This window comes from Geotrypetes seraphini, chromosome 3 (genome assembly GCF_902459505.1).
Source record: "Geotrypetes seraphini chromosome 3, aGeoSer1.1, whole genome shotgun sequence".
Taxonomy (NCBI): Eukaryota; Metazoa; Chordata; class Amphibia; order Gymnophiona; family Dermophiidae; genus Geotrypetes; species Geotrypetes seraphini.
Window position 1 is genome coordinate 355,153,480 of NC_047086.1, and position 18,624 is coordinate 355,172,103.

The 18,624-nt window shown below is 44.0% G+C and overlaps 1 protein-coding gene across 3 annotated transcripts in view; it reads left to right on the forward strand.

Annotated features, from left to right (window-relative positions):
- Positions 1 to 18,624, forward strand: part of SPATA17 (spermatogenesis associated 17) — a 293,753-nt gene that overhangs the window by 49,508 nt on the left and 225,621 nt on the right. For 2 of the 3 annotated variants that reach the window (XM_033936576.1, XM_033936573.1), the window contains exon 4: positions 6,577 to 6,627. The exons of the other annotated variant lie outside the window; for it this stretch is intronic. In XM_033936576.1, coding sequence (XP_033792467.1) covers positions 6,577 to 6,627 — 51 coding nt within the window. The remainder of the gene's footprint in view (positions 1 to 6,576; positions 6,628 to 18,624) is intronic. 3 annotated transcript variants of the gene reach the window in all.

Here is an 18,624-nt window from a genome sequence, read left to right on the forward strand (position 1 = left end):
CTCTTCACATGCATTCGGGGACCGGTCCCGTTTCCTCCCCTGTGATCCGTGCCATCTCTTCCACCCTCCCCAGCCTGGCATTATCTCCCCCCTACTTCCGCGATACTGTACCACTCACTCAAACTCCTTCTTCCATCCTACTTTCATGCTCTTGTCTGAAGTCAGCCGCCACCGGCGCCCTTCCCCCTCTGACATGACTTTTTTCTCAGCCGCGTTAGCTTCTGCCGGAAACAGGAAATGTGTCAGGTGTGTGCATACGCAGGAGGAGGCGAGTTTATGAGTGAAAGATGCTGGATGGTGGCTGGAGCTTTGGATCATTCGTTATCAAGGTTCACTTTACCTTTCTTTTACTGTACTGTATTTGAGAGTGTTCTGAATTACAAAAAACTCCAGTGTATTTAGTGTTAAAATTATTTGAAAATTTGAGTTTTGGGACCAAGGAATAGATTAATCCAGTTTCTATTATTTTCAACAGGAAAAATTGTCTTGGAATTTGAATGTTTTGGAACTCGAACGGGGTTCTGGAACGGGTTAAATTCGGATTCCAAGGTATCACTGTAGTAGCAACATTCCATGCTATCGATCCCAGGACAAGCAGTGACTTCCCCCAAAATTCATGATTAGTCAAAAATGTGAATTAAGTTTGACAAAAGCAGAGGTTCAGATCACTGATTTGGAAATTAGCATTACAGAAGCATAACTGAAAATGTTTATTCTTTGTTGGTTAGGCTACTGTTAATAAAATATACTGTAAAACTATATTTGACTTCTGTAGATTCACCGTTTGTTATCTTTTCCCAAAGAGATTGCTGTCATCTACCTAATATGTTGGTTTACATAGTCTGATCAGTCTAATAGTTGCTATTGGAAAGTGTAGCAGTCTTCAGGAAACAAATTTGTATTATGAACATTTTTGTCATTTACCCCCTCCTGTACTAACGCATAGCACGGGTTTTAGCGCCGGTAACTGCTCCGATGCTCATAGGAACCCACGCTACATGTTAGCAAAAGAGGGGGTTAATGCAAGACCACTGGACATTACTTACCATTTTTCCACAGTTGCTGTGATTTTAGAAATTAACACATTTACAGGATTTGAAGAGCATTTCAGCCAACTGTTTGAGGGCTGCAATGGAGGTCTTTAGAGGCCAAATGTGGCCCTGGGGCTACACATTGGAGACCACTGCTCTATGGAATAGGATCAGGCTTCCGTATATGGGCAAAATACTGTATATGGAAGCCTGAATCCTAGAAGTAATTCCACCATATTACCATTAAAAGTCTCTGCAGTCATTTGTATTGGGCTGAAACATAAGATGGGAGTGAGTGGGCATTGCTCCTGCCCCACTAGAGATTAGAGACTCTAGATAGCCTGGAGAGTGAATTGTGGGCAGGTAGAGGGGGCTAGTTCTGAGGATCTTGGGCCCTGAGGGGGAGGGGGAAGCTCCTGGAGGGGGATTAGACTGCCAAGGGGGACCTGATTTATTTATTTATTTAAAAAGCTTATAGCCTGCCTAAACCTAAATGGGCTCCAAAAATAAATGCAAAGTTTAAAAAACACACACACACAAAATAAAATCAACAACCTAAATTCTTGTACAATCCCACTTTATTTCAGGACCAGTGGGTTATTTCCCTCCTCTTGCCAGGGATCTGTAGGAAGCCTCAAAACCTTTGAAGCTTTTACCCCCTCCCCCTCACACCTTACCACTGAGCATGCTCCTGTGCACTACAGTTTCAATTCCTACAGGCCAGGCTGTAGGAGCTTATTTATTTATTTATTTAAAACATTTTAAATTCGCCTTTATCACAGTATTACATACACATTTCAGGATTTGCTCATGTTTCTTTTCGTGATTTTACGGTAATTTTCGATTGTGCTCACCCTTGTGCTATGGAGGTTCCCTGTGGGGATGTCCTTGACTGCATGAGATCATAGACTGTTGGAGAACATTTGCTTCTGGGGTGTTCCCTGCTCAGCAGCAAGCACTCTGGACAGTCTGCACATCAGATCAGGGCTCCGGGACCTTTCCCTCGGGAGCTAACTCACCCCAGATTCATCCGCTAATTGAGTGTAGCCCAGACTGAGTGGTTCCATGGAGGCGCAACCGGGATAGGAGCCAGACTTTGGTGGTACAGATCACCAAGCTGAGTTCTGGGGGGGGGGGGCCTCCTCTGGCGGTGTCTTGGTGAGGGCACAGGCACCCATCCTCCTCCCAATATAATTTCTCTCTCATTTCTTCTTTTCTGCCACCTGCAGTCCATCTCCCTTCCCTTCCTCCTTTCTGGCCCCCCTCCAACATTTCTCCCTCCTTTCTACCAGTCCAACATTTCTTTCTCTCCTCCTCCTGAATGCTTCTCCTCCGGTCCTCCTTCCCTCCCCTAACCAACATCTTTCTCTCTCTTTCACTATCTGCCTTCTCCCCCTTCCCCAGAGTGTGACATTTCTCCTTCCCTCCTTTCTGTCCTCCCCATCCATCTCGCCATCTCCATGAGTCCAACACTTTCTGCCTCCTGCACACTTTCTCTCTCTGTCCTTGCCTCTTCCCTCGAGTAGCATCCCTCCTTCTCACCCCCAACCCAACATGCTCTCTCTCCCCTTGTACCATCTCACCCTCTCCTCCAGTATGTAGCACCTTTCCTTCCCCTTCTGCCAGGTCCAGCATCACCTCTTCTCCCTTCCCCCTGTCCATCAGTACCTCTTCTCCCTACCTCCCTCTCCCTGTCCAGCAGTAACTCTCCTCTCTTCCTTTTCCCTCCCCCTGCCAGCAGCACCTTTCCCTCTCCCCATGTCAGCAGTACCCCTTCTCCCTTCCTTCCTCCCCCTGTCCAGCAGTAACTCTCCTCCCTTCCCTTTCCCTGTCCCCTGTCCAGTAGTATCTCTCCCTATGTCAGTAGTACCCCTTCTTCATTCCCTCCTCCCCCTATCCAGCAGTAGCTCTCCTCCCCTGTCCAGCAGTACCCCTTCTCCCTTCCCTCCTCCCCTCTCCAGCAATACCTCTCCTATCTCTAGCCTAGCGGCAGCTCTGTATGATTTAAACTTCACCACACAGCTGCCACTAGCATTAGTTAAGCCTTGGTTTCATCAGGCAGCCTTAGGGCCTTTGCTAGGCTGGCCCGCATCGCATCATCATCCCACTGCCAAACAAGCACATTGCTTCCCTTCCCTGTACCTCTGTAACATTCCTGACATGAGCAGCAACCCTCAACCTGCTGTCACGCCAGCATTGGCTCATCTTCTAATATCACTTCTTGGACCTGCGCCTAGGAAGTGACATCAGAGGAAGAGCCAATGCTGGTGCGACAGCAGGTTGGGGGTTGCTGCTTACAGAGGTATGGGGCAAGGGAAGCGGTGCATGCACAGCAGGAGGGGGAGGGGAAGGAGCATGTGGAGGTAGAGGGGAGTGGAGAAGAGGACAGGGGAGGGGCACCACCACCCCAGGCACCTGTCATCCTCACTACGCCACTGCTTCTTTGTGTACCAACAATCAACACAAAGAAGGCATCATTCCTCCTCCACCTTTTACAAAGCTATGGTAGTGGCTGCCGCATGGCAAATGCTCTGAAGCCTATTAAATCCCTATGGGAGTCAAAGTGATTACCGCAGCAGCAGCTGCTATCACCGCTTTTGTAAAAGGAGCCCTATATATTTTAAAATTATTTTAGAGAGGTGGAAGAGATTATTAGCCTAGATTATAAAAATAATGGAAAATATTGTCTTTTCTTGAATATGAAAAGTGTCCCAAGAAGATGCCACTGTCATTTATATTTTAAGTTAAAATGTATATTTTTTCTAGTTTGTAAGTCTAACTTTAAAATAATTGGCACAGCTTTGTTAAAATCACTTTAAAATGTTGTATTAATTATGCTGAAAATAGTGCATTAATTATAACAGTACCGGCATATTTGATCTACATTTTTAAAAGTAAAAGATGGCATTTTAGGTCACTTTAAAAACTGTCAACTGATAATGACTTGGAAGGTATTGGTTGCCAGTAAACAAGCCGAAACATATGCGCAAAATACCCATGATTTCTCGATGATAAATCATTTTAATGATCATATTCAAAATTGTGAAATGAAAGTTGCACTGGTGCGGAAAATAACAAAGGCTCATCAGATCTGGCACCCATATGTGCATCGCTACTGGCGCTCCTACCATTACTATTCTACTGCTTTTCCTTTATCATGTCTTGCTTCAGCAAAGACCATCACCTGGTCAGACTAAGAAACTAGCTTGCCTTTTAAGTTATGTATCATGCTGCCTGTTTTACATTTCAGTGCACATTATTAGAAAAACAACATAACAATATTTTCTTTCAGTACTTGTGAAATTAAAGGTCAAATAGTTGTCTCAGAAAAACTAGCACAGAAGCTCTTACCAACAAACATTTTTAAATCTATATGTGACACACAGATGAAACCCCGGGTGTCCCAGTTGTAAGGATAAAGGGTGTCCACAGTTCATCATAAGCAGGTTGAATCCGTTCTTTTAGGGCTCCTTTTACAAAGCCGCAGTAGAGGTTTCTACCACAGAGCAGTGAGATAAATGCTCCGACGCTTGTAGGAATTCTATGAGCGTCAGGGCATTTACCTTGCTGGCCCGCGGTAGAAAGCTATACCGCAGCTTTGTAAAAGCCAGTGTTAATTTCTTCCATACTTTTAGGGGTCCTTTTATCAAGCCGCGCTAGCGGGGTTAGCGCGTCGGACATTTCATCACGCGCTAACCCCCTCGGCCGACTAAAATTTAGCGGCTAGCGCGGCAGGCGGTTTAACGCGTGGTATTACGTGCGTTAAACCCCCTAACGCAGCTTGATAACAGGACCCCTTAATGAAGTTTTGTTGTTGTTGTTAGCCATGTCCCCACTAAGTAAAACAGTGCAAATATCTGAAAATCAAAATGAATAGAAGTTAAGTAAAATAAATAGACGGCTTGTCCCTGATGACATAAAGCGACATGACATATAGGGCTCCTTTTACAAAAGTGCGCTAGCGTTTTTAGTGCGTGCTAGCCGAAAAATTACCACCTGCTTAAAAGGAAGTGGTAGCGGCTAGTGCGTGTGGCATTTTAGCACGCTAAGCGCGTGATAAAATCGCTAGCGCACCTCTATAAAAGGAGCCCTTAAATTTGACACACTGAATATCTTTTAATTTTTTATTCCATTAACTCTTTTGAATTCTTTCCATTATCTTATGCCCTGGAAAACCTTGTGACTCACCAATAGGAAAGCCTTTTTGTCATCCTGTAAGGTTGAAATTGATGCCACTTTTCATTAGACTGGCAAAGGTTACTTAGATAAGACAGTCTAAAATATCTCAATAAAAAGTGTGTTAAGTATGGCTTCTGCCTACTAATCATATATAGCATCACCCTGACTAACCTAAACCACAGGAATTCTAAGGTCACCACCAAACCTGTCTGATTAGAGTTTACTTATAAGATAAATAGACTACTTTTGTATTGTCTCTAAACCATAGATTATTAGGCAAACCAGAATCAAGTGAATTTACAGAATGTAACATGACTCTGCATATCATTGGCATTTCTGATCAATGTTTTATTCAGATTAATGCAGATTTACAGATGTTCCTTAGGATGAGAGTTGAAGTGTTCTTCTGAAATATGCGGGCACTATACCTGTTTGAATAGTTTTCCTTAAAAAAAAAATCACTCTTGTGTTTTCTTTTGTTTTAAATTTATTTATTAATTTATTTATTTTTAGAAAGGATGAGTATCTTGTACTTTTGTTAGTTCAAGTTGATATTTAAAATATACATTAATTAAGATGCAGGAAATATTCCTTGCTTCATAGAATGAAAAAAAGAAAGAATTTAAAATGAAGTAGCATCATTGTGTTCATTTGTAAATAACATATTGCAGCCAACTGTTTCTTAATTGCCCAGACTGTTGATAAATAATCCAGTCCTGCTGCTCTCCACAGACAATTTGCTTTGGATCAGACTAGGCAATTCAAATAACACTAATTATTTATGATTTTATGATGTTAAAAATGAATATTAAATGAAACAAAATTCCCAAGGATTACTCGGGAGGCAGCTAAGTACATAACATTTTGTACAGATGGTTGGAAGGCACAACTTTGCTCCATCACTGCATCCGTATCCTTGAAGGATTTCAACTGAAGAAAGCATAGCTTTGAATTTTTCATTAAACCAGACGTCTTGAAATATGAATTCCTTTTATGTTTCTGTGAGTTTTGGCTAAAAGAACCCCAGTGAATAAATCATATAATACTGTGTGTCACCAGCACTTGTGAATATTTCTGCTTTGTTATTCTATTCTCAGTAGAGCACCATTGATTATCAAACTCAGCGGAGAGCATTTTATGATCATATATCTCCATTAGCTCCTAGTTTGACTACCATAGATTTTTCTGGTTAAACCTGCATTATGTATTAGGAGGCCTGCTTCTTCAATACAAGTTAGATTTTTTTTTCTCTCTATGCATACAACTCTTATTATTTATTATGTATAAGGATTCTTATCTTTTATATGTTAAAATAGGAGCCATGTTTGTGGGTAACTGAAATATATGCTCCTTTTTTATTTTACAGACAGCATATTTTAATTTGAAGATGAATTTCTACAATGCAATGGCTGTCAGGGTAAATATTTCTTCAGTTGTTAAACAAATGAAAAGTCAATTGTGATCTGAATTTGCTTTTAATAAAATGAGCAAGGCAGTGTAATATAAATGTGATTAATATTCTGATGGCAGACTACAGAAACTGTATTTTGCTTAAACATTTAAAGTTTTACTTTTCTTGTTAATTGAGATTGTGCTTTAAACCTATTGCCTGGTGAGATCAAAATTTGTAGAGAATATGAGGCTAAGAACATAGGGGGAAACTTATGGAGCATGTTTTTCTCTTAAAATGACCACATCTAAGTTAAATAGAATAAAAAATCAATTGCACATGGTCTGAGAAAATGCTACATTACTGGCTGCAAAGCCTTTTGACCATCTTGTTCCTATAGACTTTGTTAGTAGCCCCAGTACCAGTTGAGTATGGGTCTAAAGTGCTCATTTGATGGGATCCTCTCCCCTCTTCCCCTGTGCAGCTTTTAGCAGATGTAGAGCAAAGACTCACTGGCATTTTCTCAGCTGATCTAAGGTTCTTTTGTTTCAGGTTTATTTAAGATTATGTTTGTCTTAGAAATTAACCCTTTAAATATTTTCTTGTGCTGTTGTTTTTATTCTTTGGAGTGAGTGGGAAGTGCTTCTGCTTTCCAAACTGCTTTCCATATTTCCTTATCTCTGAAAACATGCTTTATTTAACCTCTAGCTTTATGTAAACCTGATCTCTCTGGCTAAGTCAATGCATATTGAGGGGGAAATGATTAAGGTGCTGTAAAAGGCGGTCTTATTACTACAGGAATCACAACTGTTTGCTGTTCCACTGGTAAGTGAATAACGCTACTTCACTTCAGTAATAGCAGTGGGTAAACACTCCCTTCCCCAAGAAGAAAGCCCCTCTTGGGCTTTCTCCAATCAATGCCCCCATATTGCTGCCCCCAACTAGACCCCCTGAACCCAAAGGACCTTCCCGAGTGCTCAGCGCCATAGAAGGAATTATCACCTCCCTAACCAAAGTGCCCCCCCCCCCCAAGGCAGTAACTCTCTTCTTAGAGAAAACCTACCATAATAAAATTCCTGATGTCCAGTGGTCTGGACATAAACAATTCCCATTTGCTTCTACCCTGCAAGCATCTTCATCCAAAATGTCACCCGTGATTCTTAATAGTACCGTATTTTCACGCAGATAACGCGCACCCGTGTAAAACGCGCACACGGGTATAGCGCGCAGAAACCACGATTTTATGTACAAAAACTTTTGTATACCGCTCTCACGGGTATACCGCGCATGCAGCCCGACTGTCCTTTCGCCCGCCCCGACTCTCCTCTGGCCACCCCGACTCTCCTTTCGCCCTCCCCGACTCTCCGTGCGCTGTCCTGACTATCCGTTCACCCTCCCTGACTTTCCGTGCACTGCCCCGCCTCTCCGTGCGCTGTCCCGACTCTCCGTTCACCCTCCCTGACTTTCCGTGCACTGCCTGTCCCCCTGTGGTCTGCCTGTCCCCCTTGAAGTCCTGTCCCCCCTTGAAGGTCTGCCTGTCCCCCTTGAAGGTCTGTCCCCCCTTGAAGGTCTGCCTGTCCCCCTTGAAGGTCTGTCCCCATCCTGAAAGCCTGATGCTCCCCCCCCCCGACGTCCGATACATCCACCCCCCCCCGGCAGGACCACTCGCACCCCCACCCCGAAGGACCGCCGACTCCCCGACAATATCGGGCCAGAAGGGAGCCCAAACCCTCCTGGCCACGGCGACCCCCTACCCCCACCCCGCACTACATTACGGGCAGGAGGGATCCCAGGCCCTCCTGCCCTCGACGCAAACCCCCCTCCCTCCAACGACCGCCCCCCCCAAGACCCTCCGACCGCCCCCCCAGCCGACCCGCGCCCCCCCTGGCCGACCCCCACGACACCCCCACCCCCCTTCCCCGTACCTTTGGTAGTTGGCCGGACAGACGGGAGCCAAACCCGCCTGTCCGGCAGGCAGCCAACGACGGAATGAGGCCGGATTGGCCCATCCGTCCCAAAGCTCCGCCTACTGGTGGGGCCTAAGGCGCGTGGGCCAATCAGAATAGGCCCTGGAGCCTTAGGTCCAACCTGGGGGCGCGGCCTGAGGCACATGGTCGGGTTGGGCCCATGTGCCTCAGGCCGCGCCCCCAGGTGGGACCTAAGGCTCCAGGGCCTATTCTGATTGGCCCACGCGCCTTAGGCCCCACCAGTAGGCGGAGCTTTGGGACGGATGGGCCAATCCGGCCTCATTCCGTCGTTGGCTGCCTGCCGGACAGGCGGGTTTGGCTCCCGTCTGTCCGGCCAACTACCAAAGGTACGGGGAAGGGGGGGGGGGGGGTCGTGGGGGTCGGCCGGGGGGGTCGCGGGTCGGCTGGGGGGGCGGTCGGAGGTTCTTGGGGGGGGCGGTCGTTGGAGGGAGGGGGGTTTGCGTCGAGGGCAGGAGGGCCTGGGATCCCTCCTGCCCGTAATGTAGTGCGGGGTGGGGGTAGGGGGTCGCCGTGGCCAGGAGGGTTTGGGCTCCCTCCTGGCCCGATATTGTCGGGGAGTTGGGGAGTCGGCCGGGCAAGAGGGCTTGGGCTCCCTCTTGCTCCGATCGTGGATGCAGGTGCGGGTGGGAGCGCGTGCGAGCGGTCGTTCGGGGTGGGGGTGCGAGCGGTCCTGCTGGGGGGGGTGAATCGGGCGTCGGGCGGGGTGGGAACTATGTAGAAAAACTTTTGTATACCGCGCTCATGCGTATAATGCACGAGGGGTATGCGCGGTAGGTAAAAACGCGTATAACGCGCGCGTTATATGCGTGAAAATACGGAAGTCTTATGCTACTATTGCTGGGTCATGTTTCCATATAAGGGCATGTGATACTCCTGGGTGGTAAAATAAATCTGGGGTTATTTTACTAACTATAATATGGCTTTTGATATCTGTAAGCCACGTTATTGTATTTACATATTAATGAGCTGCTTATTTGTGTTCTGCACTTTATTGCTATGTTAATATAGGGCAACTTAACACACACTGCATTAGGGCACTGCAACCAGTGTTAGAGCTCTGTAAAATGCATTAAGGAGCAAATAACATGGGTTAGTGCCCTAACACAGCTAGATAATCATCCTCTGAATCTAGTGAGGCTGGAACTTAACTGTAGGTGGGAAAATCAGTGTGCATTGAGCCTTTCATCAAATACACTTCTCTACTTCCAAATCATTGCATAGAAAATCAAAACCATCAACTCAAAAAATACACACATACTGTATGTAGTGCTTTTAATATGTTCCACTTACACGAACAACTATTTGAAAAATCACTAGTTGTACCTGTATCCCTAGCTTTCTTGCTGCCACAATCCTTGTGGATCACAGTACCCTCTATAGATTAGATTAAGAAATCATTCTGAAAATATGATGGCTTCAGTGGAGTGCCTTCTCCTGGCAAGACTGGGGCTACAGAAGGAGGGAGTCTTGTTCACTTGGAGGAAAAGGGCACTCTTTCACCTCTCACGTTTCAGTAGAATGGGACTAGAAAAATATTCACTGGGCCTGGACATGTAAGCATACTGTTTCATATGGCCTACCTCCACACATTTAGCTTGTGAGATTGGATCCTTGAATTAGTATACTTTGTTGCCATTCCACAAGAACCTAGTGAGGTTTGGTTATATTATTCTTAGGATCAGAGTTTGTTAATCACGTTGCTGGAGTTTTCTCTTTGGAGTTCTCTCCATATACCAGTTCTTTCTCTGATTGATCAGAAGATCTACAGAGATTGAGTATGCTTCATATCTTCAGCTATTAACTCATGTTTGATTAGAAGATTTATATAGATTGGGCTCTTAACAAAGGCCTGCATTGGCCAAAACACTGTCAGTGTTGAGTCTACAGTGGCTGTCACCAATAAAGATTGCTTTTGTAGATCCTGAACTTGGCTGGTGACTTCTCTGCACTGTGACTTCTTTTGTGTATTGGATTTACTGTACTCATCGTAGAGTGTCCTTCTTTGGTTTCTTAATTGACAAATGCCCATGACGAGTGGTCAACCACCCTTTGCTGACTTCCTTCTAATGATCTTTCTGTCTTTCTGCTGCTTTCATTTGTAAGTCAGAAAAAGGATCAGAACTCCACTGTCACCTATAAGTGTTCACTGGGTCCCTTGGGACTGTTTGTCTGAGGAAAAGCCCTGAGTCAAGGCCACTGCTGAAAGTAAGGTAACAAGGGTAAAGGCAGTCAATTGTGACACCTGCATCTTTCCACAGTGCCCCTGCTCCATCCTTTTGAACTGATGCTCACCTGCCAACTGAGAATTTAGAAACTCATATTCCAGTGCAATAGGTGAGACATTCTAGACAAACGGATAGTGTCCTCATGGCCGCATGTCATCTGTAGAAGGAATCCACTCTGGATTTTTGTCTGTGCCTCTGCTCTAATTCACTGGGCTGCTTAGCTCCCTCTACAGTTTTTCCCTTCTGCACATGTACCTGCAGGAATGTGTTGTTCTGTTCGCCACAATTTAAGTGATGCACATTGGGAAGAATAACCTGAATCACAGTTATTGGATGCTAGGGTCCACCTTGGGGGTTAACGCCCAAAAAAGGATCTGGGTGTCATCGTAGACAATATGATGAAACCTTCTGCCCAATGTGCGGCGGCCAAAAAAGCAAACAAGATGCTAGGAGTTAATAAAAAAGGGATGGTTAACAAGACTAAGAATGTTATAGTGCCCTGTATCACTCCATGGTGCAACCTCACCTGGAGTATTGTGTTCAGTTCTGGTCTCCTTATCTCAAGAAAGTTATAGTGGCACTAGAAAAGGTTCAAAGAAGGATGATAAAGGGGATGGAACTCCTCTCGTATGAGGAAAAACTAAAAAGGTTAGGGCTCTTCAGCTTGGAAAAGAGATGGTTGAGGAGAGATATGATTGAAGTCTACAAAATCCTGAGTGGAGTAGAACGGGTACAAATGGATTGATTTTTCACTTCGGCAAAAATTACAAGGACTAGAGGACTCTCAATGAAGTTACAGGGAAATACTTTTAAAACCAATAGGAGTAAATATTTTTTCACTCAGAGAGCAGTTAAGCTCTTGCCAGAGGTTGTTTTAAGAGTGGATAGCGTAGCTGGTTTTAAGAACGGTGTGGACAATTTCCGGGAGGAAAAGTCTATAGTCTGAGAAAGACATGGAGGAAGCCACTGCTTGCCCTGGATTGGTAGCATGGAATGTTACTACTCCTTAGGCTTTGGCCAGGTACTAGGGACCTGGATTGGCCACCGTGAGAATGGGCTACTGGGCTTGAAGGACCATTGGTCTGACCCAGTAAGGCTATTCTTATGGTTTTTATAACTTGCCAGCTCTGTTCTCCGGGCCTTCAGAATTTCATATTATTTCTTCTTCTCCTCTGTTTGCAGCCAATATTCCTGAGAAGCCAAAGGCAAGGTGGTATTAAAAGGCTGGAGATGTAGATGGACTCCATATCAAAGGTGTGGCCAGTGAAGTGAGTAGGCAGGACCTACTTAGTCCTAAACCCTATCTATTGTAAGAGCTGTATAGATAGAGTACATGCTAGCACTATAAGTTGCCTGGGTCAAGGTTTATTTATAGGTATGGAACCTGCCCATCGCTAAGCTATTATATTTGCCTTTGTTTGTTACCTACAGTTCATGACAAGCTCACAGCAAAAGAAGAGCTTCCCTGCGGCAGTCTTCAGGTTCCCCAGACTCCTATGGAACAAACAGCTAGGAGGCATGAACTGTCACTAGAGAGCCACAATGTGCATGGGCAGGAGAAAGAGGAGGATGTATACTGTGACCTGAACTCAGTCTATAATGAAATGTTTTGGTGCTCCAGGAGAGAAAGCTAGCACTCAAAATTTTAAAAAAGAAGAAAAACAAACAATATAAGCAAATAGAGAGAAGGTATCAGATCTGTAAGGTGATATGAGGAGGAATGTCTAAGGGCCGGATTCTCAAAACTTACCCTGCCCTTAACAATGGTTGCTAAACCAGTTCCAGCTGGTTTAGTGTGTCAGTATTTTACCGGCCGATTATCAGAATTATCAGCAATCTTTGACTCTTTTTCTTGCAAATGTAGTACAACGAGGTCATTAATATTAAAATGGAAGTAAAATGGGCTCATTAATATTTAAAGTAGTACTCTGGGCGATTCTCTATCATCACCAGGTGATTTCCTAACCTTGTATCACATTTGCTGGCAAAATTTTCTGACAGGGTCTGAGCTGTTGTAGCCTTACTTTCTGGTAAATGCCTGAGTGCTGATTGGCTCAGCCACTGACAGGAAAGAAAGGCTTGACAGCTCAGACCCTCCCTGCTGCAAATAAAAAAAAATCCCTGATTTCTCCCTCCCACCAATTTCCCCCCCCCAGGGCCGTTCGATGCCCCCTGCCCTCATTATCTTTAAATTGAAGGACAGCAGGAGGGATGCCCACTCCTTCCTGCTGCCCCCCCCCCCAACAACCCCTCTACCTTTGAATTGAAGGATGGCAGGAGGGATGCTAATTCCCTCCCTTCGCCGCCTGGGTTCTCTGCTCTCCTGACAAAACACCCCCCCCCCCCCCGATCTCTCGTACCTGTAAGATGAAGGCCGGTGGGAGGGATGCCTACTTTCTCTGGCCGGCTTGCCCGCCTCTTCAAAATGGCAGGATTTCCCATTCCCAATGCATCCTGGGACCTTAGGTCCCAGCATGCACCAGGTAGGAGCCTAAGGCTCTGATTGGCCCAGGTGCCCAAGGCTTCTCTCAAAGGAGGGAGCCTTAAGTGCCTTGGCCAATCAGAGCCTTAGGCCGATGCACTGGGAAGGGCAAGGTCTGCCATTTTGAAGAGGCTGGCCTGCTGGCCAGAGGGAGTAAGCATCCCTCCCACTGGCCTTCATCTTAAAGGTATGGTGGGGTTGTTTGCCGGCATCATGCATAGGATCCATGGACATAGGGAAAAACATTAGTGATGACACTGTTTGACATCTTAGGGCACTATTCAAGGGAGTGAAAGAACTCCCCTCCTGCAGGTACCAGATCACAACCTATGTGCAATCGGTTGTCCTGATGCTGATGAGAAATTTTCTCAATCCATATAAATCTGTCATAATTGCTGGTCTGTGCAGCACATCCTGAGGAAAGGCAATATGCTCAGTTTATTTGCAGGAAGAAAGAAAGCCTTCGGAAACTGAGGAGTGCAGAATAAAATGGCTGATTGGCTTATGTTGAATGTGGCTGCTTGAGTGCTCTGGAAGCTTCCTGTGGCCAAAAGGTGAGGGCTTTGGTGATCTGGAGATGAACTAGCATGGTTTGTCCCCTTTATGTCTTCAAATGCAGCTGAAGCTCTAACTTCTAGCACAAGTGGAGAATGGTCTTAATCAGATTAGATCGTATGAGAGATGAAGAAACTGATTCCTGGACCAGTAAATTCTCTAGTAAAAATATCTGCTCTGGGACTTACTCATTGTTCTTTGCTTCTTTTGAGCCTTTACCCAAACAAACCACTCATTTATGCTGCTCAATCTGCAATGACTATCCACCACCAGTTACTCCCAGACTGTACTGCCACTACATCTAAACTCCACCACGTCAGTCACACACAGATAAAGAGACACCCACTTATACAACCACAGAATAAAAGCCAGACAGTCAGATAAAAACATGATTCCTCTGCAAATGTCTAAAATCTTGTGTCATGTCATATACAGTATATGTATAAATAGCCCATTCTTTAAAAATTGCCACTTACATTTATATGACATTTTGCATGTTTTGCATGTGTAAGTTCACTGCTTATAACTGCGGTTTCTAAAATTATCTTTTGAGGCACTGTCCTTTTGTCATCCGGGGCTCAGAACCTATGGACATCTATTACAAAGCTTAAAGATTATTCTAAATCCTAATATTTGGATCTCAGGTCTTGCTAACTGTCTAATGTGGGTCTTTAAGAGTGCATATTAGACTAGAGGAGTAAAGGAATTCTTCATGGTTGTGGATCCAGCATTATGGCATCTATTACTACTAAACTTATAGCTCAATGAATCTGTGCTTACTTTATGAAAGTGAGGTATTATAGGACCACCACTCACCAACAAGAATGCCAGCAGAGGACTCCTGCATTACTTGAAGTTACTCAGTGGAAATGTTGTTGGTTGTTACATCTATGCAGATCATATTTTAGTCTGTGTATCTGTAACAAATGGTTATATTCAACATCTCACTACTTCCCTTCCCACCCAATACCAACTTTACTGCTACATTTTGAAGAATCTGTGATTTTTAAAAAAATATATCTTGTTGGAAGACCTATGTATAAAGCATTACAACAATCCAAAGAAATTATAGTACAGATTATACTATTCATAGTGCTTTCATATCTAGGAGTGGTTTCCACTGACAGATGGTTTTTAACTTTAAAAAATCCACATTTTAACAACAGACATCTCCTGTTGCTTTCCAATCCCCTCCATGTTCTTTCCCAATCCTCTCATGTTCTAAAAATCTTGTTGACTGAACCCAGGGAACACTCTCGTCCAACTTTGATAAAATTTGCAGATCAGTCTTTCCAATATCATCCAGTCCTAGATAGGTAGTATTGGAGGCATTAACCACTAGACCACTATCTGTCAGCCACTGCCTTGCTTCTTTCAAACAACTATTCAGTATTTATACAGCTTGATTCCTATCACCAACTAATGGCAGTGTTAGCTGAATTTCATCTGCATAAACATTAAGCCCAATATTAGAGTTCCAAACATATTTCCCAGTAGTTTCAGTTAAATATTAAAGAACAGTTGTGAGTGCAGGAAACCCCGGGGAATACCCCATTTACACTCAGACCAGTGGCCTCTAAATTACACTTGAAAATTCTGCACTCTCTAAAAAAAGCAATCTACTTTACTACTATGTCTGTAACCCTAAGGATTCATATTTTTCCAGCAATAAGAATTCAACTAAATCAAAAGCAGATAATAAATCAGGATTATCAGCATTCCCTTATCAAAATAGAAAATTCCTGCAGGTCTAATATTGCTACCAGTAATATCTCGGTACCAGTTCTGACCGTGACCCTAAATTAAGCAATATTTAGCAGATCAATATGCACAATCTGACGCACCATCAACTTTTATATTAACTAACGTTGGGGGTCCTTTCACTAGGCTGCAGGTTAAAAGACACTACCTCAAGATGCACTCAATGTCGTATGGTAGTTTCAAGATCAGTGCATGATTTGATTTTTTAGCATGAGGGGTGTATTTGGAGGCAGAGAATAGGTGTGGTAATCAGTGCATGGATATTGCTGCACTCGATTTAGCACAGGATTATCACAGGAGCCCCTACTACCTATAAAATGGTGGTAAGGGCTCACGTGCTATTGGCCATGCACTAATTTTGAAATTAGCGTGTAGCCATTAATAGGAGAACAGAAATTGTGGCCGTTTTAGAGCTGCATTAAAAAGTAGCCTCAGCATGCGGGAAACCCACACGCTTATAACAGTGCAGGGGGACAGGACTCCTTGGCAAAGAAAGACATTAACCATTTTACAAATCTACCCTAACATACTATCTGAACAGGTCCTCAATAGTTTTACAGACACCAAGTCCAGAGAAAAAATGAACTTTTCAAAGAACTTATCAAAAATTTTAACTTTTCTAATGATACTGGAAAAAATTCTACTATCTTAGGACCCTTTCCTATATTCAAACTACAACTACCATTTCCTAATTTTCTCACTTCTCTTTATTAACTTGCTTGCTCCCACCCAATAAAAAGCTTCCTTTCAAATCTGGTTATCTGCAGAGGGAGCAATGATTTTACAACTGTTAATGCCTAAAACTTCAATGGAAGCAACTAGGTAACATGCATATCTAAGGGGCATAGTTACAAACATGTAAATGTGTTATTTTAGCACAAGTCCAAATTTATGCAATGAGCCCTTGTTACTAATAACAGTAAGATAACCCATCATAACAGTAGATCATGTTGATAACTTTCCCTCTTAGTGTTTGGCAATTATTTACATGTGTAAGTTGGAATTTCAGAACTTAGACATATTAGTGCTGACACATAGACACATATTTTGGAAACGTATATATCTAAATATGCCTAGTTAAATACAAAGCCTGAAATCATTTGGCACAATAGATTTTATTCGGGGGGGGGGGGTGGCTATGGGGTGGACACTGGGAGATTAAAAGGCACCCTTCCCTAATCCTTTCTATAGAGTGCTGTGAAAATGAACACTTTTAGAAAAACTATACTGTATATGCTCAGGAGCAGCTGTAAATTCCTGAGCTGAGCCTTGTTCATGGATGAAATGGTGAATATGCATGTATTTTTTTAGTCCTGCCAAAACTATGCTCCCTTGCCATATGTGCATTTCCTTAGCACCTGCAGCAGATGAATCCAGAGACTAGTAGGTTGTGCACATCTACCAGCAGATGGAGATAGCATACTGAATTGAACTCTGTCCTATTGGATGCACATTTTCCTGGTCAATCAATATGCTCTATCTCCAGCAGGTGGATAGATGTGTTTCTACTAGCTTCTGGTCTCTGCTTGTAGCTTGTGGTCCGACTTAAGGCAGTTGAACTAAGGGGTAATTTGGCTGAGTGGTGCTGGCTTTAGGCAATACACCTGGTCCCTTCCCCACCTTGTCTATGCAGATAAGCTGTACATTTTTTCTCCTTTCCCATTAGCTGATTTAAAAACAAAAAAAGAAGACAGCCTAATAGTTAGCCTCCTCCTGACTCTGAAGCAAATAGGGTATTTGGTGCAGTATATGGCTGATTTCTGAATTTTCCTCTCTCTATGCCTTGAGGTCTGTGATGAGTGTTACTTTTGTAATTTTGTCTTACCATTGGGTACAGCACAGCTCCAGAGCTCATGATGGCAGAGGGGGTTAAAGGTATTCACGATGCAGCAAGCATCGAGCATTGGCAGGAGTCTGCTGGGTTTGATGGCGGCTGAAGGATTGCCATTTTTCTGCATGGGGGAGGAGAACCCACATATAGTGATGTCTCCCATGATGATTTTGAAGGTGCAAGATACATCTATTGAGGGTTGGGACTTTGCAAGTCTTGCCATGGGTTCCTCAATTCCTGTCATCTCATCAGCCGGGGTCTCTGTCCTTGGCAGAGCCTTTCTCCCCAGAGTTTATTTTACTGTTGTATCAGGCATGTTTAATAAAGGGGGCGGGTGCTTCCACTTCAGTAGCTTTTTCAGCTTCCCATGGATCCTCAGGTTCAGTCACACCTGATTCAGGAAGATTCTGCAGCAAAACGCAGATGGCTACTTTGTACCTCAGAGGTAGTTTCTTTGACCCCCCCATCTTTTCTATTCATTCAATAGAGGACAAAACATCATGATCATTTTTATCTTGGGCAGTTGGTCTTGAGAAGGAGAAGTTGTTGACCAGTGAGCCTGATGACCCCACTGCAGTTCAAATATTTCACAGGGAAGAATTGGTTTTCTTCATTAATAAGGCTCTCCATTATCTTAGTATCTCCTCCCATGATTTTCAGATGTCATCTTTGGCTAATCCTAAGATGGCCAGTACTAGGAAGTCCTCCAAGGCCTTTCCAGTTCTTGAGGAGTTAATTACAGCTCGGTGGTCCACTCTTGATGTGGGTCTACAAGTAGCCAAGGCTATGGCCAAGCTTTATCTGGTATGCCAGGAATAACAGGATAGGTTCTGGCTGCCTATAGTGGATGCATTGGTGGTGGCAGTTACTAAAAAGACTACCCTCCCAGTGGAGGGTGAGGTCACCGAAAAGGACATTCAAGACAGAAAACTTCCTTGAAAGTGTCCTTTGAAGTCTCAGCCCTAGCCTTACAGACAGTGGTTTGTATTCTTATGCTGCTAGGGCTTGTCTCAGCTGAATGCAACAGATCACTTACTCTATGATGGAATCTTTTTCCATGCTTCCACCAGAGTTTACAGAGATTAAGACAGGGCTAGCATATTTAGTGAACTCCCTATAAGATCTCATTAGAACATCTGCAAAGCAAATGTCCTTGGTGGTTACATCTTGGCATTTCTTGTG